The sequence below is a fragment of the Myotis yumanensis genome, unplaced genomic scaffold (genome assembly GCF_028538775.1).
Source record: "Myotis yumanensis isolate MYYU_CA2020_CCGP unplaced genomic scaffold, mMyoYum1.0.hap1 SCAF_18, whole genome shotgun sequence".
NCBI lineage: Eukaryota > Metazoa > Chordata > Mammalia > Chiroptera > Vespertilionidae > Myotis > Myotis yumanensis.
Window position 1 is genome coordinate 38,435,447 of NW_027223769.1, and position 24,495 is coordinate 38,459,941.

Consider the following 24,495-nt stretch of genomic DNA (forward strand, 5'->3'; position numbering starts at 1 on the left):
ATTCCATAGTCTTCATTAAAAAAAAAAACATACGTCAGTTCTTCCTATTTTACTTGAATAAGTTTAAGTGTCTTTATGTTACAGAAACTCAGGAAACTGGTTCCTACAAATGACAGTAGGAAGGTGTTTTCCTGGTATCACTCAGACTAAGTGTTATTGCAATCAGTAGTTTCTTTACTCCAAACGAATTTGTCCTTTTCACGGCCAGGCATACATTGCTGAAAACATTAAAATTTTAGGGCAACTGTGCTCTCATAATTAGGATTCCCACATGAAATCAGAGGCTAAAAATACATTGAAGCAAATACTGGAAACCACTTGCTTGTAATTTCTCACTTGGCATAGAAAAAAACAGCTCGAGTTAATTCCGCTCATTAAAATGAGGAATTGTTCAATGAAGCGGACCCAAACAGTTTCAGTTAAAGATATCAATTCCTCTAATAGGGCAAAATTTGAGGCTCTTCTACAAGACACAACGTTTCCTTTTGGTTAAAAAGTAAAATGAAGGTATACTGTTAACTCAAAAGAAGGGACAAGAGTAAAAGAACATGTTAGACCTTGAAATTTCCAGTGGGTGTTACCAAGGGAAGCAGTAAGCAGGCCTCGGGGTGAGAGCGGAAAGGGGAACCCCCTTCAAGCCCAGCCGGCGTGGCTCAGTGGTTGAGTGTTGACCTATGAACCAGGAGGTCACGGTTCTTCTTCCTTTTAAAAGTTGTTTTGGATATTTCAAGTCCTCTCCCCTCCACATCATTTTAGAGCCAGCTTGTCAATATCTACAGAAAACCCTGCTAGGATTTTGATCGGGATTACCTCGAATCTATAGATGGATTTGGGAAGAAATACCATCTTCCCATCCATGAACATGGTATACTTCTCCATTCGGGATTACTCTCTCTCAACAATGTTTTGTAGTTAGCGATGTCTCAAGGACACCGAGAGTCATGCTGGAGGTCCCTGCTTAAGTCTGGTTTTTAATACCTCACACATATTCACAGCAATGCCCATTAGCAAGCAAATGCCCAGAAACAGGACTATCTGGTATTTTTTGAAAAGATTTTGTAAGACACAAAGCTTTTGATTAAAAAGTTATTTATTAAAAATATTTTCCTCCAATTCTGATGACATATCAAATTAAACAAGGTTACAAAGCAATAATTGATCTGATCTGTTTATATAGAGGGTGATAATGACCTCATTAGCTCTTTCGTACATTCTACTAAATAGTGGAATACAAATTCAATTCATTCACTTCACAAAAGGTAAACATAATTGATATACTTCATACCAAAAATCTTTCATAAAGCTTGTCTTCAAATGTGTTAAAAATTCAGCTAGTATAAAAGGATACTGACTTAAAAGAGCATCCACGTCAAGTTTCTGCGCTGCTCACAGAGCACCACGAGGCTCCTCCCTGCTCCCAGCCTTCCCGTGTCCCGTGTCCCGTGTCCGGTGACTGAGGCGGAGAGAGCACAGGAAACGCCACCCCAACCCCAGAGCTCAGGAAAGGAAGGGTTTCTGACAGGCTTCGAAGTTCTGAGAACTTCACATTAACACACAGAATACAGACACTGAATAATGGAAATGCACACGCACCAGAGAACCTGTAGAGTTGAACACTTTGGGACAAGAACTGCTCTCTTTCAACAGGTCAAGCAGTCAGTCTTTTCTCAACAGTCTCTTGATAAGCAACGAACCTCCTCAAGTTCGTCTTCACGTTGTTGAGAACGCACAGCTGATCTGGACTGTATTTGCCTTTCCCTTCTTTTCGGATCTGCCAAAAGAAAACCATATACGAACTGGTGTCAATTACTAATTCCTTTGCATCAAGAAAGCATTTCGTTTTGGGTGTATTTATTTTCAGAACGAGCCAGCTGCTGGAATTGGTGAAACATTTTCACTTTTTAAAAAAATTTTTATTGTTGAGATTATTACAGATGTCTCTCTTCTCCCCCCCCCCCCCCCCGCATTGGCCTCCCCCATCCACCCAGTTCTCACCCCGCCCCAGACCTGCAATCCTATTGTCTGTGTCCATAGGTCATGCATATATGCATATAAGATCTTTGTATAATACCTTCCCACCCCCCACCCCCTTCTGTCTGAGAATCATCAGTCTTCCATTTTCATGCCTCTGATTCTATTTTATTCACCAGTTTATTCTGATCATTAGATTTCTTATTCGTTTATTTTGATTTTTAGATTCAATTGTTGATAGGTATGTATTTGTTGGCATTTTGTTGTTCTTTTTTTTTTTCCTTTTTCTTTTTCTTCTTCTTCCTCTTCTTAAATACCCTTCAACATTTCATATAATACTGGTTTGGTGGTGATGGACTTTAACTTTTTCTTGTCTGTGAAGCTCTTTATCTGAACTTCAATTCTAAATGATAGCTTTGCTGGGTAGAGTATTCTTGGTTGTAGGTTCTTGCTATTCATCACTTTGAATATTACTTGCCACTCCCTTCTGGCCTGCATAGTTTCTGTTGAGAAATCAGCTGATAGTCATATGGTCATTCCTTTGTAGGTAACTAACTGCTTTTCTCTTGCTGCTTTTAAGATTCTCTGTCTTTTGCCCTTGGCATTTTAATTATGATGTGTCTTGGTGTGGGCCTCTTTGGGTTCCTCTTGTTTGGGACTCTCTGTGCTTCCTGGACTTGTAAGTTTATTTCTTTCACCAGGTAGGGGATGTTTTCTCATTATTTCTTCAAATAGGTTTTCAATATCTTGCTCTCTCTTTCTGGCACCCCCATAACGCGAATGTCGGTACACTTGAAATTGTCCCAGAGGCTCCTTACACTATCTTCATATTTTTGGATTCTTTTTTTCTTTTTGCTCTTCTGGTTGGGTGTTTTTGCTTCCTCATATTTCAAATCATTGATTTGATTTTCAGAATCCTCTACTCTATTTTTGAATCCCTGTACATTATTATTTCAGTCAGTGTAGGCTTAATTTCTGACTAGTCCTTTTCCATTTTTTTTGGAGGTTTCTAGAAGATTCTTGAGTAATTTTATAACCATGGTTTTGAACTCTATATCCAGTAGCTTGCTTTCTTCCATTTCTTTCATTTGTGACATGTTTCTTTGTCTCCACATTTTGGCTGCTTCCTGTGTTTATTTCTATGTATTGGGTAGAGCTGCTACATCTCTGTGAGTTGGTAGAGTAGCCTTGTTTATTAGGTATTCTATAGGGCGAGGTGGCTCAGTCCCCTGTCATCAGAGCTGGGAGCTCTAGGTGCACCCCTTTGTGGGCTGTGAGCACTGTTTTGTTGTAATTGAGGCTTGATGGCTGTTGGTGTCACTGGGAGGAATTGACCTTCAGAACAACTGGCTGTGAAGACCAGCTGCACCTGCAGTGGGAGAGCTGCTGTGCAGGAGACACCCCTATGGAGCAGGACTTGCTTCAGTGGGGCTTTGGTGCTCAGAGTCTGCCCCTTGAGTGTGTCACTTATGGATGTGAAGAGTTGTAATCTGGTTTGGTCTCACACTGACCAATGGGTACACTGGCTCTTGGGTCTCCAGAGAGGTGCAAAGTCAGCCACTGCCTGGGGCCACCCAGCAGAAGCTACAAGAGATCTTTAAATTCCTCCTCTTTGTATTGGGTTTGGCAGTGCCCAGACGAGGCCCAGCTGTGAAGCAAAGCAGGCTGGTACTGGTGCCGGGTCTTGGGCCTTTTATTGATAGGTTTGGGGCTTCCTGACCCAGCTGTAGCTTGGGTGGGATTGTAAATTAGGTGGGACCAGGTCTTAGGGAATCACCAGGACGGAACAAATAGAAATGGCTGCCAGTCAGCCCTGTGACAGGGGAGATCCCAGCATAGGAATAATGATCCCTGTGAGCACCTCCGTCTGGAAGAAAGCCACCCCCCGAGTTCCTGCCCTGATGCCAGACAATCCAGTTCCTCCTTGTATATGTCTGCATTCCCCAGAACCTCGCCCTGGTGCTGGAGCTCAGAGGGAAGCCGGACCTTATACGTTCAGTTCGTGGTGCCACCTTTAAAGAGGAACAGCTGGATCTCTAGTAGCCTGTGTGTTACCAAGCCCTGGTCCCCCCTGGTTTTTACAGCCCGTAGCTCTTACTGCCTGTAGGGACTTCTTTTCCCAGCTCTGGGAGTCTGGGCTGGGGGTCTGGTGTGGGGCTGGGACCCCTTGCTCCTCCGGGGCCTCCGCAGAGATGATCTTCCTCCAGATTAAAAAAGCAGCCCACGTGGGTGTCAGACCAGCCTGTTCCGCACCTCCACACCTCCTACCAGTCTCAGTGCTTTCTTCTTTACCTCTAGTTGTAGGACTTCCATTCAGCCAGCTTTCCAGCAGTTCTGGATGATGGTTGTTGGGTATTTTCGTTGTAATTTTGATGTGGTTGTGGTTGAGTACAGGCATTTACCTACGCCGCCATCTTATTGTCAAGCCGCTGGAATCAACATTTTCACTTTCAAAGTAAATGGAGTAACAGTACATGAGCCATAAAAATAAAATAAGATCATGCACCTTTTAATTTAATTAAATTTACTGCAATGACATTAACATTATATAAAAACAAACCGCTGTTAATGTTCCTAAACCGACACCCACTACAGATGTGACAATGGCAGAAGATGGGCACAGCGTGGGTTTATAGTTTCTTTTCTTCTGGAAAAGAAAAATTTTTGTTTTTTAGTTGATTTCAGAGAGGAATGGAGAGGGAGAGATAGAAATATCAATGATGAGAGAGAATCATGTCACCTTCCTCTTGCATGCCCCCTACTGGGGATCGAGCCCCCACCCTAGGCATGTGCCCTGGCCAGAATCAAATGGTGACCTCCTGGTTTATGGGGTCAATGCTCAACCACTGAGCCACACCGGCTGGGTGAAAACTACTTTATGTCTTAAAATTTTTTCAGGAAATTTAAATTTCTAGCCATACAATCATATCCACCTAAAACTTATCACAGAGTTCTCTCCATGAGGCCTGAAATTCTATTTTAAAAGCTTCTTAGATCAAAGAAATGCATATTGGAGAACAACAAAAAGCAGGAGAACTTTCCATCAAAACCTCTATTCTCCCCACCAAGATTTAAGAGGGAATACTGAATTTAAAATCTAAATACGGAAAACACAAATATTTTTGTTTTAAAAAATGACATAATTGCCGAGACCGGTTTGGCTCAGTGGATAGAGCGTTGGCCTGTGGACTGAAAGGTCCCAGGTTCGATTCCGGTCAAGGGCATGTACCTGGGTTGCGGGCACATACCCAGTGGGAGATGTGCAGGAGGCAGCTGATCGATGTTTCTCTCTCATCGATGTTTCTAACTCTCTATCCCTCTCCCTTCCTCTCTGTAAAAAATCAATAAAATATATTAAAAAATAAAATAAAATAAAATAAATAAAAAAAATAAAAAATGACATAATTTAAAAATTAAGATTTAGGTAAGAAGGGGGTGGTAAATTTAGACGCATGTGGTTCAAGGCTGTTGTAAAATTCTTGGTGTCACTACACCTGCCCCCAGAAGAGGTTTGGAAAATTATTTTTTGGCTCAGTTAGCTGTGATGCTTCAGATGAAAGAACAAATAAAACAGCGAATGAAAGTGGCGCCATTCCCCCACAGAGACCGGCTGCGAGTCTGCCTTTTTCTCAGCGCCCCAAAGGGAAGCATCCATGACAATGAAATCACTGTCTGCACTGCAGGACATACCATCAGGGTGAAGACGTGAAGAGCTCTGAGGGCCCCAGACCACCGTGCTCCCACATGGGGACATGACTGTGACGTCACTGAGCTCACAGGAAGGAGAGCGTCAGGCGCCATTTGGCTCAAGTCCCAGCGGCTGCACGTTCTGGATGACTGAGCGGGGACTCAGCCCGGAGCCCCCCCTGCCTCCCCCAGGCAGCACGGAGGTGGTGGGAGGGGCCGCACCGCCCCTTCCCCCTGGAAGCCCCTTCCCCCGGGACGCTGAGGCGTTAGCATTTCTGACCCAACCACCTCGTACCTTCATCTTGAAGACTGGCTGGAATTCCTTCAGGGCAGATAACAAACGGATCTGCACCGAGGCCCTCTCAGCTTCGCTGCCGTCAGCGAACACATCGAAGAGGGCGTCCAGGGCCTCTCCCACCACCACCAGCGACGGGTCCTTGGTGGCCACCTCCAGCAGGAAGCACCCGATGGTCTGCAGCCGACAGAACGCACCGTCACCCGCCGCTCAGGGCCATTCCTGAGCACCGCTTCCCTTCACGGTGGCAGCGGTTTATGCGCAACGTTTTACATAAAACGCCAGGGGCAAAGGAGAGCTTTTAAAAGACTTAACACATATTTATAAATACACCAAGTAAAATATAAGCAAGATAAATGAAACACAGTAGAGCTTATATTCCTAAGTAAAATGAAATAAGGTCCATAAATGATATATGAAAGATCGGTTTAGAAAATTATTAAGTTTTCCTCGTCACCCTCAAAAAGGCTTTCCCCACGGTGTAAAAATGCATAGAAATAGTATCTGTAACAAAAAACCCTGCTTTTTAAAGTGTGAGACAAACACTCACAGGCAATGAAAGAAACGGAACACAACAGCCTCAGGTGGCTCCGCTGTGCTGCCCTCTGAGACACCCACCTCACCACAGCCTGCCGACGGCAGCCCTCCCCACCTGCAGACAGCGGGCAGCACGCGGCCGCAAGCCTCACCCCCGAGGGCGCACCTGGTAAACAGGTGGGAGGGGACAGGCTGAGCGCCAAACTGGCTCCGCTGTAGCAGCAGGGCGACGGGGGGCAGGCTGCTCACTGCTCGGGCCTCTGTTTTCCAGGAACCCTTCAGGCAGCGTTTCTACTTCACACCCGCACGACAGGGTGCGTTTCACTAATACCCTCCAGGGAGCAGCCTAATGTGATCTCGTCTCATGCTGTCCAGCGAAGTTTTGAAACCCCACACCCCACCTCTAATCACTGAGCATTTTAGGTCGGAAGCCACTGTGTTACCTTGAGACTTTCAAGTGCACCATCTTCTTTGGCGAGGACGCTGCCGGTGATTCCCAAAATGCTCACCACGTTCACTCTCACCCCGACGCTGCCGCTCTGGATGCCGGCTCTGCACAGCGTCATCAGCTGGTCGGGGGTCATGCACTGTCGGGGGAGGAGACGAGCATTTAAGGCGAAGCTCAGCCCCCTCCCACAGCACGCGAGACACGCCGAGGGGCGCCTCCACAGGCCGCCTGTCCTGAGAACAGCAGCTCTCAGCAGAGACGACACTACACTTTCTGGTCACTCCCAGAACCGCTGGTCGTGGAGCCAGGGGAGGCCTGCGGGTGGCACTGGCGCCGTCCAGCCCGCGACGCCGTGCACCTGTGGAAGGGCTTCCGCTCCCACTAGTCCATCTAAAGGCGTCCGTTCAGGTGCACACAGACTAATGAGATTCCAACTGCATTTCATCTCGTTTGAAAACATAATAGGAACACGTAGCTTTAATAAAAACTGGCTGAACCTATGCGCACTCCGAGAGGGGTTATGGCGATTGTGAAGGACTGTGGAACCATTAGCTGACACAGCGCTCCGCCGTGCAGGGATACTTCCCGTGTGAGCTAATCTGCACACGCACGTGGATGTGGTACCGTGACAGTGCGACGTCCTGCTGCATGGGAGGAGCAGCACAGTGCGGGCAGCCAGGGCTCGGGACCGGAACGTGACGGCCTGGGTTCGAATCCCAGCCCCACTCCTTCCTCCTGGCAATCCAGCCCAGGTCCTGAGCCCTCGGAACCCTCGTCTCCCCGTCAGCAACTGGGGGCGATGATCATCACAGAGCTGCCAGGAGGGCTGAACACTGCGCACACAGCACTAAGTGTGGGCTGTCACTCTATAGAAGAGACCGAGCTGCTCTAAATCACCGAACTCATCTCTGAACGAGAAGCCAGTCGGATGGGAAAAGCCCCACTAACTCTGGCGCCTTCAGAGCGGGCCGGCGGCGGGGAGAAGGCGTGTGGCGTCACCGCCGTCTGACTCCCAGTGTTAAGTGCCTCGTGTGGGACAGCCACCGGGCGGCAGGACAGCTGTGCCCGGGCCGGAGCTGTCCCTCCGCAAGTCCAGCCCTCGGTGTCCTCTGTTAATAAAGCCCTCGGGAGCCAGGCTCCTGCAGCTCTAACACTCGAAGCCCATGCCCCACACGCCGCCAGCCCGAGAACGTATCACCTTAACACAGAGGGTACTTTCTTAGTAACTGAGCCTGAGCTTGAGCAGTTCCTCTTAAGCATCCGGCTGGCCCTGCCAATGGCCGCCTGGCACAATAGCACATCAGTGAAATGCCAGAGGCTCCTGCCAGCCCTGCAGGGAGGGCTCTCCGACCCTCGCAACAGCCACGCGGCAGGCCGGGCATTCTTCCCATTCCCATGTCACAGAATCAGAAGTTACGTTCTTGAAAAAAGTCTCCAATGTACAAAGAAACGTCTGAAGAGTACGTATGAGAAGCCAGCAGCACGCACTACATTTAACATTCCCAGTCAACTCTGGGGCCAGGGGCAGCGTGGCATGTGTGGGATGCCCTGGGGGCCCGGCCATGGAGCCCAGGAGGAAGACCCGGCCGCTGGGGAGGAGGTCCAGGCCCTGGGACAGTGAGGTCACCCGGGGTGGTGACGGGACTAGTGAAGAGGAACAGAGCCCAGCAGAGCCCCTGAGGCCCGAGGAGCAGCCGGGGGTGGCAGAGGACTGACCAGTCAGGGAGCGTGCTCTCACCACACATCACTGATAACAAGTTCATTTGTGAGCCTGGGGTAACGGTATTGTGGTTACGATTTTAAAAAGTTCATTTATGGGTGAAATAACCGGCTAACACCGGTGACGGTGATGATGCGTGGGGGTTCCTTACACTATTATCTTATGACCACACACTACCACCTCTACTTTTGGGAAAGTTTGACAATTTCCTGAATAAAAAGTTAAATGTTTCAGGGAAAAGGCGCCTCGCATGGAGGTGAGGTGGTTGGCTGTGGAGGGTCAGGAGGGCGTGCTTGAAAACGTCTGTAATAAAATGCTTTTAAGGAGACAAACGATGAGCAGAGAAAATCTTTACTCACCGACATCAAGAAGCTGCGCCAATGAGAAAGCCTGCGGCTGTGGTGGGAGGAGGGGTAGGGGGGGGCAGTGGTGAGAGGCGGGGGGCAGTGGTGGGAGGAGGGGCAGTGGTAGAAGGAGGGGCGGGGGGTGGGCAGTGGTGAGAGGTGGGGGGGGGCAGTGGTGGGAGGAGGGGCAGTGGTGGGAAGGGAAAGGCTTTAGTTTCACGTTGGGCACCTCTGCTTTCCTTGTACTGTACAAGGGCCACGTGATGGAAACGCTCTTCACCAGCAGTGAGGGCATCACTTTTGCCTCCATTACGAGGCTCCTGGCGGCTGCACCGAACAGCTGGAACATCTCACCTGAGAAATGTTCTTGGCGGCCATTGTTTGCAGAAGGGCCCTCAAGGCGCTGCTGATGGCTTCCAGGAAGTCCACGTGCTTGGCAAAGTCTGAAACAGAGGGAGGCGTGAGTGCCTTTCTCCAAGGCCAGCGGCTCTGTGCAAAGGGGTCAGACCCAGACCGAGCGTGGGAAGTGGCGCACATGCCATCGTCAGACACGCTGTGTGATGGAAGCGAGCTCCTGGGAAAGCCCCTGCAAGGCCACAGCGACTGAAAGGACCGGGACAGGGCCTGTTCCCCGGGTTCTGCCCCTCAAAGTCCCGCTCCGCCCGAGCGGTGCCCGCAGCAGCCTGGCGACTGACCTGGCTGAGAAAAGAGCAGGGTGGACAGGTGCTGCGCCAGGGCCTGGAGGGCCGGCGCCCCGCCCAGGTGCTCCACCTCCAGCAGGGACACGAGACTCTGGAGACACACGAGGGCTCGCCACTGCACGGTGTTCATCCTGCGGCGGAAGCGGAGAATGCCGTCTGCTTCTCTACGGGGCCCCCAGGGAACCCAGGCTCACAGCCACCCTGCGCTCCAGCGCTGAATCGGGGCGTCAGGAAGCAGGGGTGGCAGTCAGCACAGACTCCATCACACCGCCTGAGCCTCCAGGCACCGAGGCGCAGCCACTTCCGGGGCATAAGGCATTGGCTTTAGAAAACTCTGGCCATGGCAGCAGCTTTCAAATCACCTATAGCTGGGAAGTGTGCCCTCCCTCCGGGAAAGCCCTTCAGTGCACGGCCAGTTTAAGTGTTTAAAGCCAACGACCCTGCACCCCGGTGAGTAATGCACACGGCTGGCACCCCAAGCCCCCGTGCCTTCCCTGACACACCTCTCCGACCCCTGAAGGTCACCACACCCGACATGGATGGGAAACAGCTCCTTGCTTTCTTCACAGGTTCACCACTCATGTACGCATCCCTAACGAACAGCCTGGCGTCACCTGCTTCTGAACTTTGTAAAAACGGAATCAGCCCAGCTCCGTGGTTGAGAATTGACCTATGAACCAGGAGGTCACTGTTCTATTCCTGGTCAGGGCACATGCCCAGGTTGCAGCTCAATCCCCTGTAGGGGGCGTGCAGGAGGCAGCTGATCCATGATTCTCTCTTACCATTGATGTTTCTATCTCTTTTCTTCTCCCTTCCTCTCTGAAGTCAATAAAAATATATTTTAAAAAGCACCTGAAGCAGTGCGTATATTCCTTTGTGCCTCCCTTTCTGGCTCGATGCTGTTTCATCCCATGGGGACAAGTCCTAGCTCGGATTCTGCTTACTGCTGCCTGCATCCTACTGCCTGACGATGCCAAACGCATGGACATCCTGCCGCCGATGGACCCCCCTGCTGTGCACACGCTCGGGTCTCAGTGCCCTAAGCACACGCCTCTCCAGGGCACACACTCGGGAACAGAACTCAGGAACCCGGGAGCCCGGGGGCAGCGGCAGCTCCGGCTGAGCGGTCCCCCTTTCATAGCACAGCGACAACAAACGGTTTTGAAAATAGAGAAGGTCTTACTTTCTAACCAAAGGTTTCCACGTGGGGTTCCTGGAACACACATCCACTGCAGCGCTGCTGGGAAAGGCAGTTTTCTCAAACACCTGGACTTGAAAAGGCGGGAAAGCAGAAGTTGAACAGTGGACTCCTTACACAGGCCCCTTACAGAGCCGGCGCGGCAGCTACGGGAGACGGCGGGCGGCTGAGGCTCCTCAGCCCGTGTCCAGGCCTGCATTCGGCCTCGACCCCGGTGACCCAGTGTGAGCTCACTCCCCTGCACACAGAGCGAGCAGCCTCCCAGGCCTTCCCCGCGCCCCACAGCGAGCCCGGACCGGGAGCCAGTACCTTCCTGGGGATGTGGAAGTTGGTGAGGGCGGCGTGCGTCTCGTGCGAGAGGCAGAGGGGAGACAGCAGCTGCCCCCCGCCCTCGCCCAGGGAACTCTCCATGAACGCCTCGCTCTCGTCACTGCTGGAAAGCTCTTCCTCCCACTCGTCATCCGAGGGATCTGTGGAGAGTGCAGAGCACGCGGGGCTGGGGTCGGTGAGCGCGCCTCTCGGGAGCCGTGGAGCCCAGGGGAGCAGGGGCCGCCCGGGAGCAGCCTGGGGACGAACCTTCGCTGCAGCACACGTTGACGATGATCTCCAGCGCGGTCTGCTGTGCCGTCAGCAGCGCCGTGGCCTCTCTCAGCTCCTCGTTAGTGGGCTAGGAAAACCAACACCAGCTCAGAGTCGGGGAAGCATGTTCTTTTCATAATGTTTTCATTGATTTCAGAGGGGAAGGGAGAGGGGGAGAGAGAAACATCCATGATGAGAGAGGATCATGGACCGGCTGCCTCCTGCTCGCCCCCACTGGGGATCAAGCCTGCAACCCGGGCCTGTGCCCTGACCGGGAATCGAACTGTGACCTCCTGGTTCCTAGGTCGACGCTCAGTCCGCTGGCTGGAGAGACGGAGACATACTCAGCCCCATGAACCGAACTCACCCTGAACTTAGCCGGATATGTTAAGAAGTAGCTGAGCACTAAGATGGAACAGAGCATTCATTTCATTTCAGACGCCAGGCACTGACACGCGACAAACCCGCTCTCAGATGCCTGGATGTCCCCTCGGGAAAGACTGCACCCATGAGAACTCCCAGCAGCCCTTCACGCCCGCAGAGCTTACTGAGGACCGGAAGGCTGCTTCCTGGCTGCCCTGAAGATGCAGTTGGCATTCCTTTAACACTGAAGAGAGAGGGGGGCACCCCCTCCCCCGGGAATAAATTAACACAACCTTGTCAATTACCATCCTTAAGAAGGGCTGGATAGACTTACACAACCTTAATTCACAAATCACCTATGGAAAGTGAAATAGCTACACTGACATTCCAAACCTGTGCATAAGCTTAAAATCATGTAAACTTTACTGTCGGAATGACGGATGCATTATAATTTATTACGCATTTCACTAGTGTGGAATAGTTCAGATTACTTGGGATATCTTATTTGTCCGATTTATGGGTCAGAGTTTAAAAACTAGAGACCTGCCTGGCCAGTGTGGCTCAGTGGTTGAGTGTTGACCTATGAACCAGGAGGTTGCTGGTTTGATTCCCAGTCAGGGCACATGCCCAGGTTGTGGGCTGGATCCCCAGGAGGGGCCGTGCAGGAGGCAGCCAATGGAGATTTCTCTCTCATCTATGTTTCTATCTCTCCATCCCTCTCCCTTCTCGTTAAAAATCAATAAAAACATTTTTTAAAAATCAAGCAAACAAAATAACTAGAGACGGCGACATAGTCCCGATTTCCTTCTAGAATGTATATACTCCCTTGTTATCCTCCAGCCTCTTCTGTGCAACAATGTAACTGTAATTTCGAAACAAGCTCTTGAAAAATAAAGGCAAATGGCTAACTGAAGAGATGTAGCTCATTTAATATTTGTATTCCTTTTACTGCTGGCAAGGATGAATGTAAAAATTATTCCTCTTTGCTGTGGGTATGATATTCAACCAAACAAAAATGTAAAAACGAGACAGGCTGTTGCGGGCTCTTACCCACTTAAAAAGGCACGCAGATCTGGCTTAGACGCATCTGAGTTAACTTTTGCTTTTCCATGCAACTCTCCTGCTCAGAACAGTTCCCTGCTGCTCATTGCTATCCAAGTGACAGGAGGAGCCAATCTAGCGGAAATGTTACGACAGCAGAGATAGGCTTCAAAACACTGGGCCGTGGAGGGGAGAGTGGGCAGGGACATCGACGAGAAGAACAGACTGCGGTTTGATGGCCGACAGCTGTGGACGCGGGGTAGCGAGGACCCTTCTGCGTGTGTTAAAACAACAAGCTGCGTTGCTTCTTTCTTTACACGTCTGTGACCGCAGCTTCTTACGTGAAATGCTGCGATTACAGATTCTGATTCTAAAGGACTCCCGCACAGTGAGGAGGACCGGAGCTGACGGACTATATGTCGTATTCCGGGCACGTACCAGCGTGATGGCTGGCAGCCGACGGGCACCTAAACACTGGCTGGCCGACTGGCATGTTAATCACCCAGTCGACTCAGTTATGTCAATAACTTTAAAAAGCAAGCTTCTGTTATAAGAAAACACTGCATTTTATGAGCAGCAAAATTCTATTTTTAAAGAGTACTTAGGGGAGTAAATCTCTAAATACTAGTTAAGTATCCATACTTTTTGTTGCTGTTAATCCTCACATGAGGATATTTTTTCCATTGCTTTTCAGAGAGAGAGGAAAGGGGGATGAGAGAGGGGAAGAGATAAACACATTGATCTGAGAGAGGCAAGACAAATCGACTGGTTGCCTCCCACACGCGCCCTGACTGAACCCGCAACCCAGGTACATGTCCTTGATTGGAAATGAACCTGAGTCCCTTCAGTCCACCAGTAGACGCCCTAACCACAGAGGCAAGTGGCCAGGGCGACACTCTATGAATTGCAAGAAACTCAAGGGCAGTGTTCACCCCACACCTGACGCAATGCTTTGCACCTAACAGCTATTCATGGGGCTAGAAACGTAGCTCTAACTACATTTTTCTTTTAAACACCACCAGTTCATGTTTAAGAGACTGTACGAACACAAACAAGTAGTATGCTGACAGATGTCTTTTCAGGCACATTTCAACTAGACAATTCTTACTGGGCACAGCCTCACAAAACTCTAAGGCATTCCCGTAGATCAGCCTCAGTTTCAGGGCGTTTGACACGAAGGAGGGCAGGCTGGTCTGAAGCGGTACAGTGTGGGGACATTCGTGCCTTCTTCCAGCTCAGGCCTCCTCCCCCCAGGATGGTGCCTCCGGCCTCCAGGCCCTCACAGCGCATCTGCTCTCACCACGCTGGCGTGGCCCAGCCTCTAAGGTGGCCCAGGTGCCTGTCCAGAGTGCTCTCTGACAGCCTCTTCCATCCTCTGCCTCCTCTACACAAACTGCTCCCGGGGAGGCCTGCGCCCAGCCCCTGCGGTCCCAACATAGGCATGGCAGTAAGTCACTTCCGCGTGCCTCTCCTCCCAAGATGGAGGCGGTCCCTGAAGACAGAAAGTGCGTCTTAGTCATCTTCCCTTTGTCAGCACCTGGCCCAGAGCCTGGCACCCGGCAGGGCACAGATGTGCACCTGAATGAGCAGGCTCCGCTCCTCCCTGTCCTCCTGACCACCTGCTCTCCTCCTTGGGAGCGTTCTCTCTGCTGACCAGCTTGGCTGAAAAGTTCCCTGCACCCTCACGCCAACATCACACCCACTGGCACGAACGAGCACCATCACCCAATCAACAAACCCACCAGCCATCGCTCATCTTCCCCATCGCCCCGCCTCTTCCGTGCAGCAGCGGTGGGCACAGGGCCGTCTGGCCGGCTGCCTGGGGAGGCTCAGCACTAACACAAAAGAGACGAGGCCTGGCCAGCGGAGCTCAGTGGCTGAGCATCGACCTGTGAACCAAGGCGTCAGGATTGGACTCTCAGTCAGGGCACAGGCCCAGATTGCGGGCATCCCAGTAGGGGGTGTGCAGGAGGCAGCCGATCTATGAGTCTCTCTCATCATTGATGTTCCTATCTCTCTCTTTCTTCCTTCCTCACTGAAATCAATAAAAACGTATTTAATAAACAAATAAATAAAATAAAAGAGACAAAGATGCCCTGGGTTGGACAATCCAAGCAGAGTGACAATTCCTCTGCTGGGTAAGTCGGGAGACGGCGTGTAAAGGCACTGAGGAGACAGCAGCCGGGAAGATGACCATGTGTTTCTAACGTGCTGTAACAGTTTGCTCTGTCCCGTCTTTGAAATCTTCTGTATGTAAACGTTTCATTCTAAACAGGCTTTTTCCCCTGTAGGAGTAGGAAGACAGCACTGATTTTCACTGAAATCCCCTTTCTAGTTAACTCTGCTCTCACACTGTCCTACAAAACGTCGGGTAGCTGTTGAAAGAAAACCTCCGTGTGACCCCGTTTGGACGCACCGACCCGACTTACCGGAAGTAAATCCGAAATGAAAGTTTTCCTCCTGACCCTTCTCCTGGGAGGAGTTTCCTCCATCTCGTCGTCTTCGGTCAAGCCCACGCCGTTCGCGTTCTCCAGCATCTCCTCGGTCTCCGCGGCGGTTCTCAGCCTCTGCGTCTCAGCCTCCTTCATCTGAATGACCACTGCGCCGGCGTCCATTTCCAAAACTTCGGATAAGATCTTGAGGATGGCGCTTATGATTTCTGCTTGACTCTTGGACGGAATAATGTCCTTTAGATTCCACACTGTGCCTGGGAGAAAATGAGCGCAAGGACAAAGGACTCGCCCTCGAAATCTGATAAATACGGTTTCCACAAGACTGGTTCTCTCAGCTCAGCTGTAATTTCAAAACATCTTGATCCCACTGCCTTTGTTCCGTTTCTAGTACATGTCAGAGGGCTGTGCACAGAGGCAGCTCCTGTTACTATGGCCCCTCGCCACCTCTCCCCTCCTTGGCTCACAGGCCCTCCTCTGATACACCACCTCACACAGACCAGGAGCACCGATCGAGTTTCTTTGAAAATGATAAATTCAGTTGCTTCGCTTTCTTTCATCTTAACCTGAGCTACTCTCCGAGGTAGCTTCTTATATTCCAAGAGTGGAATGGAATGTATTAAAAATTCCAAGGTCTCGTGAACGGACCAATCACGCAGCACGTTCTTATCAAAATAAAACGGGAGCTACCATTAAGTAGTTAGGCCAACGGTTTAAAGAGTGACTGTTAAAAATACTTCCTGGGTACATACCCAAAAGAACTGAAAGCAGGGACTCAAGCAGGTATTTGCATCCCCGTACTCACTGCAGCGTTATTCAACAGCCAGAGGTTGGAAGCCACCCAGGTGTCCATCCACAGATGAATGGACAAACCAAATGCGGTACATACAGCTTGGCCAGTGTGGCTCAGTGGTTGAGCATGGACCTATGAACCAGGAGGTCATGGTTTGATACCTGGTCAGGGGCACATGCCCGGGTTGCAGGCTGGATCCCAAATGGGGACCGTGCAGGAGGCAGCCAATCAATGATTCTCTCATCACTGATGTTTCTCTCTCTCCCACTCCCTTCCTCACTGAAATCAATAAAATATATATATAGTGAGTGGTCACGTCTTAGATGCCCACAGCCCATTTCTGATCTTCCTGGTAAGGGAACCCTGAGAGCAGCATTTCTCCATCAGACAACAGTATTCTATTACATGGAAAACAAGCCGACTCTAGGAGGCTTCCCAACTATGCACACCGCTTGAATTCAGGGTCTCCACTTCAATATTAAAAATTTCAGAACAGACTTAATAAGCACAAAAGGCCCGGATTGGTGAAATCAAGGAGTTTCAGCCTCCCGTCTCTACAAGTTACTGAAAAGCACCTGTCACAGCCGGCTAAGCTTTACCTGCCACCAGTGTCTTCAACAGGGTATACGCCATGGAACTGACAGGAGCCCGCATGGCGGATTCCAGCACGTGCAGCGCTGAGGCACTGAGTGATTTCAGTAGCTCTGGGTTCTCTTCAGTTACCGTCTGCAAACAATAGGCTAGGAAGACAAGAATGAAATGCTCAGAAACAATGAATTATGCGAGGGTAACTCACACCAAAATAGCTCCATTTAATGCCTCCCCTGAATTCAAACAAGACAAATAAATCTATGACAAGACTAAAGACACAAAAATAGAAGTGAGGTTTTTCTTTTAAAAGCAATGAACTAACTTTCCTGAAACTCTTATTGTAATAAAACCCACCCTCTGAGATTAAAAGTCACCTGCCAATTTCCTCCACTGTTTATAAAACTCCACATTTACTCAGTCTGCCCCCTGCCAAAGAGTCCATTTTAAGAAAAAGATTTTTAAATTTTCCCAGTAGTATTTGCCGCCCCGCCCACCCCCCCCCCCCCCCCCGCCCGCTTTTTTTCTTTTTCTTTTCTGTGCTCTTAAAAGTACCCATTAGAGCCAAGAGAAACAGCATTAAGGGGAATGTGCTTCGTCCTTGCCAGGAGAATGCAGAGTTAAAGTAAAGGATGCCTGCCGGGATTATGGGCAGAAAAGGGATGCTTTTCATCAATTATTTCTCTGCTCTACTCCAAGTTCTCCGGTTTCGGCTCCTACCTCACCCATGGCTCTCTAACCCTGTGGACAGGAGGAGGGAGGCGGGCAGCTTTGCCATCCCACGGAAGGGAAGCGGGCCTGCGAGAAATTTCAATCATTTGTTTTCCTCTCTCAAAAAAAAGCCCACATTTACCAGTTTTATGCTAAAGGTAGGAGACAGCAGCCGGCGGGTGTGGCTCAGTGACTGAGCACCGACCCATGAACCAAGAGGCCACCGGTTCGATCTCGGTCAGGGCGCAAGCCTGGGTTGTGGGCTCCATCCCCAGTAGGGGGTGTGCGGAGGCAGCTGATCAGTGATGCTTCTCTCTCACTGATGTTTCTATCTTTCTATCCTATCCCTCTCTCCTCCTCTCTCTCTAAAAATCAATAAAAACATGTTTAAAAAAGAAGTAGGAGACAGTGGTGCAAGGCATTTAAATAGGTCCACAATCCAATGACCTTTGGCTGCAAGGCCTGGCAGCTGTGGGCCAGTGTTTCTCCGTGAATGGGAGACAGGAGCTCAGGAAGTGAGGGGCTTCGATGAATGTAACAGCAGAAGCCTCACAGGCTCAATTAACTGCTTCCCTCCCTTTCCGAGTGAAGAGCAGGAAAACTGTGTAAGTACTGACCACAGATTTTAAAAGATTCAGAACAGAGCTCAGCTATGCATTTGCACACGAGAAAACAGGCTACATCTGAATAAACATTTTCAAACAAGGCCACACGTAAGTAGATCATCACCGTTTCTTCACTTACCTGCTGAAATAGCCAGGTCGACATTGGTGGGAAACCGACTTAAGTACTTTAATACAATCTCCAAGCACCCTTCTTTGTTGAATATAGACACTGCTCTATTACTGCATTCACTAAATTGAAGGGGGGAAAAAAAAGTTTTACTATTCACATTTTCACATTAAGAAATCAACCACAGAAATTCATGAAAAAGTCAGCCAGGTTTTTTAACAGAACCAGGGCTGGAGTCAAACACCCGCCATTTTTATGAAGAAACCACTGCCCACGGTCCTCTCTGGACAGGAACGCAGCCGGTGTCTGCATCTACTTCTCTACCCAGTGGGCTCTTCTGCCCGTCTCTCTGCCTGACCCCCGTCTGCTCACAGGCGGTCAGAGCTGGAAGAGCCTGAGAAACCACCTCCTTCCAGAGGAGACCCAGGCCCCAGAGGTGCGTGACCTGCCCAAGGACCACACCTTCTGTGAGTGGTGGCTCCTAGGGTCGGCCACTGCGCTTCCCACCGCGCCGCAGTGACAGTAAGTTAAAGGCCTCTGTGCTTATCCCCAAAGGCACGCAATTTTAAGAAAGTAGAATTAAATTTTAGCCATTCTTTCTAGACTATGATAATTTCAACAAGCAGAATTTACAGCCTGCAACGGAGATCCTGCTATAATATTTTAAAAAATCGTACTATCTGTTAATAAAAAAATCAGAATTAATGTTATCACTGCTATTATCATATGTACTAAATACAGGGTAAACAGAGCTACCTGTAATGACAGCCATGTTTCCAGAGAAAATATTGCCCCATACATACCACATACCCATATGACACACTAATAGCTAAGCTGACCACAGCACTAAATCCAGTCCTACGAACTGAAACATAAACTGTTCCTGTCTTCCTATCTATCTAGTTAGTGCACACTCCATGAGCCTGCCCTCAAGAAGCCCACAGTCAAGTCAGTACAGCCAGGAAGGTAAACACACATGCACTGAGACAGTAAAAGTACACATGTATGTAAGTATGTTTACAATATAAACTACAAGCAAACATGTCAGTGGCATGACACAGAGAGGCTCACAGGCATCAGGAGAGAGCTCACTGAGGAGATTACGCTTTCAGGCTCTTCCCGGAGAACTTTCTAGAGAATCTCCAAGTTCAACAGTTTCTATAGGTTGAAGTTATGTGGCCCGGTGTTGTGGCTCAATGGTTGACCCTATGAATCAGGAGGTCAGGGTTTGATTCCCAGTCAGTTGGGGCACATGCCTGGGTTGCAGGCTCGAGCCCCAGTGTGGGGCGTGCAGGAGGCAGCCGATCAGTGATCCTCTCTCATCATTGGTGTTTCTCTCCCCCTCCCCCTTCCTCTCTGACATCAATAACAACATTTAATAAATAAATAAAGTCACGTGGTGCCCCGCCGCTGGCTCTGATGCTGTCTCCTCACGTCGGCTCCCCCGTGCTGCTGGGGGAGCGTGTGCACTAATTTCCCATGAACCAAAGGCAAATTGGGGCTGCTGTGTCGGCAGCTTTCAGATCTAACTGAGTCTTGTCTTCTAAGAAATACCCGTGCTTTTGGCCAGAAGTTATAATTGCTGCTGACTAAACAGAAGGAGCTCTGGCAGCATCTTGCTAAAAATGGAGAACATAAAATGGGGGAGAAAAAAGGAGATCCAGGTTGTGTTTCTAGCCATTTCCACTCCTAAGAGCAAGTGCACCCAGGCCACGGCTGCTGCAGTCCTGGAATGGAGCGGGGCCAGGGCTCCTCCCAGGCACCTGCTTCCCTGTCGCATGGCAACGCAGGGTGGGGGGAGTCAAGCACCACCGAGCTGTGTGGTCCCTGTCTCGTTCCAGATGCCAGACCAAGCAGTGACTGCGCGGGGCCGGCTGGCTTTAAGACAGCTGCCACTGCAGGTACACGGCGGTGGGGGAAGGGTGTGTGGCACGTGCCAGTGGCAAGGCTCCCTGTGTTTTGGTCAGTAGTAAGGATTGGGGAGAAGCGCGGAGAAGCAGGAAAAGATGCAGTGATGAGGGACCAAGCCGGGAGGAGGACTCAGCACCTGACCTGACCGCCCACCCAGGGTCAGCGTCCGGGTTACAGGCGCACAGCGGAGAGCAGAGCGTCCCCGGGGCTGAGCCGAGCCTCACCAGATATTCCACAGCACGTTCACGGCCTCATTGGCTATGTTCTCAACAGAATGTCTGTGCCGCTCCTTCTCTTCCCGCGGAGGCACCTCGTTGGAATCCAGCCCAGCGCTACACTGTAACCAAACATCAAAAGTAGCACCTGGTTAAAAAGAACAATGAAACCAAAAGGCTAATGACAGCAAAGAATCACAAAATCTAAACATCAGAAATTATAGTGGTTCACAAGCCTGCTCCGCTTTGGCCAAGGAGTCTGGGGTTCGATTCCCAGTCAAGGGCACGAACTTGGGCTGCAGGATCCCTGCCCGCATCGGGGTGCGTGCGGGAAGCATCTGACTGATGTGTCTTTTTCACATCGATGTTTCTCTCTCTCCCCGCCTCCCTTCCACTCCTCCACTCTCTGTGGAAATTAATGGAAAAAATATCCTCAGGTGAGGATTAACAAAACAAACAAGACAAAAAAATAAAAATGTAAAATCAATACAAAGTATTTAATCTAATGTGATAAAGACAGTAAACAAGGCAAAGAAAACCAACACATGGTAAGATCTAACATCTCCACAGTACCTTCTAAATGCAAGGCACCAGTCTACGCACCTCACATATACTGAGTCACTTAACCCTCACCACAAGCCCATGAAGTAGAGGAATCATTGTCCAGTCTTCCACTACTGGCAGGAAACTGAGGTTCTGAGAGCTGCTGGGGGCGGCGCGGCGGGGGGTGGGGGTGTGTGGGGGGGGGCGGTGGCGGTAGCGTGGTGTGTGGTGCAGCTGGGATTCAGACCCAGGCATCCTGGCTCCAGAGCGAGTGTTGGGACCCCCCCCCCCCCCCCCCCCCCCGTGTATTGCGCCTCGAGCAGCATCCACGGCGTCCCCTGAAGCAGGGCCTCTCGCCTCGGCACGGCCAGTGTTTTAGGCCGGACGATCTCTACTGTGGGGCTGCCATGTGCACTGGAGGAGGGTTAGCAGCATCCTCGGTCACCACCTGCCAGGAGCAGCCCCACCCCCAAGCTGTGACCATCAAAGATGGCTCCCGTGGGGCAAATCACTCCTGGTGGAACCACTGCTTTACAAAGGAACAGGCTGGTGCCTCTCATAGAACTGGATGACCCTGAGAGAGCACTGAGTGAAAATCACCCCTCAGGACAGCACGTGGATCAGAGGCACGCCCGGGAGAGAGCGCCTTGATCCCGGAGCTCGTATCACGCAAAAAAAAGTTGGCACAATATTAAATCTGGGAACTTAATGTCATCTTTCAGGCAAAAAAAACAACAAAACAAAAATACAGATATTTTACAGATGCCAAGTGGACTGCTGTGAGGGTTTAACAGTATATAAAAGAGCACCTGGTGCATAAAGAAGGAATGCTAATTACTTTGTTGTATGATGTTTAAAGCCTAAAGAAGTCGTCTCTAGTTTTGGGAAGGTCTTTTCCAACTAGTATATAAATGAAGATAGTGGGGACAAACTAGAGACTGCTATCAACGATGAGAGATCAGTGTTTCCAGGAAAAGAAATAAAATTCCCATAGGATGTTTTGAGGGAAGACAACATAATACCAAAGTACTAAAACAAAAAACCCTGAGTTTGCATACTAAACGCTCCATCTGACTACTGCCCCCAGGATTCTGTAGAAGCTGCATACCTCCCGGAGCAGGGCGACCAGGGGCGTCATGATGTCCTTCGTCACCATGTCATCGCAAACCTCAAAACCTCCACAAGCACTGAGATTCCTACACGAGGAGTTCAAGACACGTGTTACTTTCAGAGCACATCGCAAAGCACCATGAGGCCCTCCAATGTATTTCCATTTCTAACCAGGATTAAGGTTTCCCAGACGAAACTGCTTATTATTTTGATAAGATGTTGCAGAACCAATCCCTGGATTCCCACCTGTTCTGACCGCTGTCCTACCCGATGTAAACAAAGGACTTGGTCATGTAACAAGTCCCGTCTGAGAAGCGCGTAGGTGCGTGCCTACAGGGATGGGAGGGGGAAAAGACTTTTCCTATTTAATGTGAATAAACCACAGCCTAATCTCATGTGAAGGGACCCTGTCTTGGAACCTACTGAGAAGGACATCCCTGAGGCACCCCTGACCTGCGAAGCCAATGAATGAAACACAATAGATAGAGGCAGAGCTATAAGGACTACAAACACCAACATCTACTCTTGCCCCCTCTACATCCATTGGCTGCACAGCCGCCAGAGTGCCTTTTTGAAAAGGTAATTTGGATCATGTCACTCCTGCTCAGAACGAATAGGTCCTTTAGTCCCGCACCCCCAAGCCCTTGTCCATCTCTCCAGCCTCCTCTCCCATAACACCGCGCCCTATCCGACTCTGCCACACCAACCTTCCATGCTTTAACCGTGCCAAGGCCTCTGCTGCCTCCCTTCTCTGCTGCTCCTCCCCCGCCCCGGCCCCGTTCCTGGCAGCTGTCACCTAGAGGGCATCCACTTTAAAGCAACGTCTCACCCCCAACTCATCCTCCTCTTGGTTTTCTCCAGGGCACGTCTCACTCTGGCGGCGGGGATCTCGGCCGTCTCGCCCCATGTGCTGCCTGAATCACAACCCCCTGCACCCAGAAGCCCTGGCACATTTGTACTGGGAGCCTTTCCTGAATGGATGCTCTGGAGGGTTCCTGGAGAGGGGACAATGTGCGCTAGGCCCTGAGAGAGGACGCTGGACAGGGGGGAGCCTCTGGGGTCTGAGTTCAAATCCTCCCTCTGCAAATGGAGCCTCTGGGGTCTGAGTTCAAATCCTCCCTCTGCAAATCCTCCAGCTGCCCAGGACAGCTGCGCCGCCCGGCCCCGAGGCCCCGCCCCGGCCGCCCTCCCCGCTCACCTGAGCGCGCCGGCCGCCGTCTCCCTCACCGCCAGGCTGGGGTCGAGCAGCAGCGGCCCGAGGCGGCGCACGGCGTCCCGGCGCGCCAGGTCCGGGAGCACCGGCCGCTGCTGCACCAGCCGGGCCAGCCCCGCGCACGCGCACTCGCGGACCTCGGCGCTCGGGTGCTGGAGCTGCGGAAGGGAGCGGGGTCAGAGGAGAGCCGCAGCCCGCGCCCCCCGCCCGCCCCGCTCCGCCCCTCGGGCCCGCGAGCCCGGGTCCCACCTTTTCCAGCAGCTCGGCCGCCGGCCCGTCGTCCTCCTCCAGCTCGGTCCCGTTCTCCGCCGCGGCCAACTCGGCCTGACAGTCGCCGGTAGGGGAGAACTGAGGTCTCTTGAAGCGCTTCGTCCTGCTCTTGCCCATGGCGACGTGCAGACCAAGAGGGCGCGGCAACGGCGAGGCGGGGGCGGCTGCCCGGCAGGTGGCAGGGCCTGGCCGAGGCGGCGGTTCGCGCGGCGGCTCACCTGGGCGGGCGGACAGCCGGCGCCCACATGGGAAGCACTGCGCAGGCGCGCGTCGCGTCGCCAGGGAGGAGGGGCTGGCGCGAGGAGCGCGCAGGCGTAGAGGGGGTGGGCGGGGCCTGGCCTGGCTGAGGGGCGGGGTCCCGTGGGATTTCCTGGGAAGGAGGCTGGATTTGAATGGTAATACGGGATGCACCTCCCACCAGCTGGTGCGGTTTATTGCGACTGAACCTCGCCAAATTATCAAATTTAATTTCCATAATAATCAAATGGGATTAAGGATACCTAACTAGCAAGGTTATTGTGAGGCTTAAATGAGATTAGGTAAAGCACCTAACACCAAGCCTAAGGTACAGGAGGTGCTCAAAAAAGATGAACCACGAGTTAGTGTCCCTGGTGCCTAGCACAACTCCTGACTTAGACAAATCCCAACTGATATTTCAGAATGGACTCCTTTAAGAAGTTCCTTCAGCCGAAACCGGTTTGGCTCAGTGGATAGAGCGTCGGCCTGCGGACTGAAAGGTCCCAGGTTCGATTCCGGTCAAGGGCATGTACCTGGGTTGCGGGCACATCCCCAGTAGGGGGTGTGCAGGAGGCAGCTGATCGATGTTCCTAACTCTCTCTCTCTCTCCCTTCCTCTCTGTAAAAAATCAATAAAATATATTTAAAAAAAAAAAAAAAAGAACTTCCTCCATCTTCCTGCCTCAGTTTCCTCATCAGTGAAATGGAGACATAATAAAATATACCTAATGCAGTTGTCATAGGATTGTTAGTGTTAAAGGTGCTAAGAACAGAGACTGGCACATAATAAGCACTACATTAGAGGCCGAATGTCCTTTCTCTTGCATTTAATCCACTAT

General features: G+C 50.8%; 1 protein-coding gene across 2 annotated transcripts; it reads right to left on the minus strand.

Annotated features, from left to right (window-relative positions):
* Nucleotides 1–1,072: 1,072 nt before the first annotated feature.
* On the minus strand, nucleotides 1,073–23,651 carry HEATR3 (HEAT repeat containing 3). Of its 2 annotated transcripts, none has more exons than XM_070398241.1 (15): nucleotides 23,400–23,651; nucleotides 23,136–23,308; nucleotides 21,936–22,023; nucleotides 20,294–20,406; nucleotides 18,171–18,280; nucleotides 16,727–16,867; nucleotides 15,314–15,591; nucleotides 11,478–11,568; nucleotides 11,211–11,371; nucleotides 10,887–10,969; nucleotides 9,698–9,834; nucleotides 9,357–9,445; nucleotides 6,934–7,077; nucleotides 5,954–6,130; nucleotides 1,073–1,771 (listed from the first exon to the last, which is right to left on the minus strand). In XM_070398241.1, exons 1-15 carry the CDS (start codon nucleotides 23,535–23,537, stop codon nucleotides 1,649–1,651), a joined length of 2,046 nt encoding a protein of 681 aa, XP_070254342.1. In that variant the 5' UTR covers nucleotides 23,538–23,651; the 3' UTR covers nucleotides 1,073–1,648. The 2 variants fall into 2 exon arrangements, with proteins under 2 accessions (XP_070254342.1, XP_070254341.1); XM_070398240.1 differs by lacking the exon at nucleotides 1,073–1,771 and adding an exon at nucleotides 9,018–9,054 and having other exon boundaries at nucleotides 6,043–6,130; nucleotides 23,400–23,633.
* Between the last annotated feature and the right edge of the window lie 844 nt (nucleotides 23,652–24,495).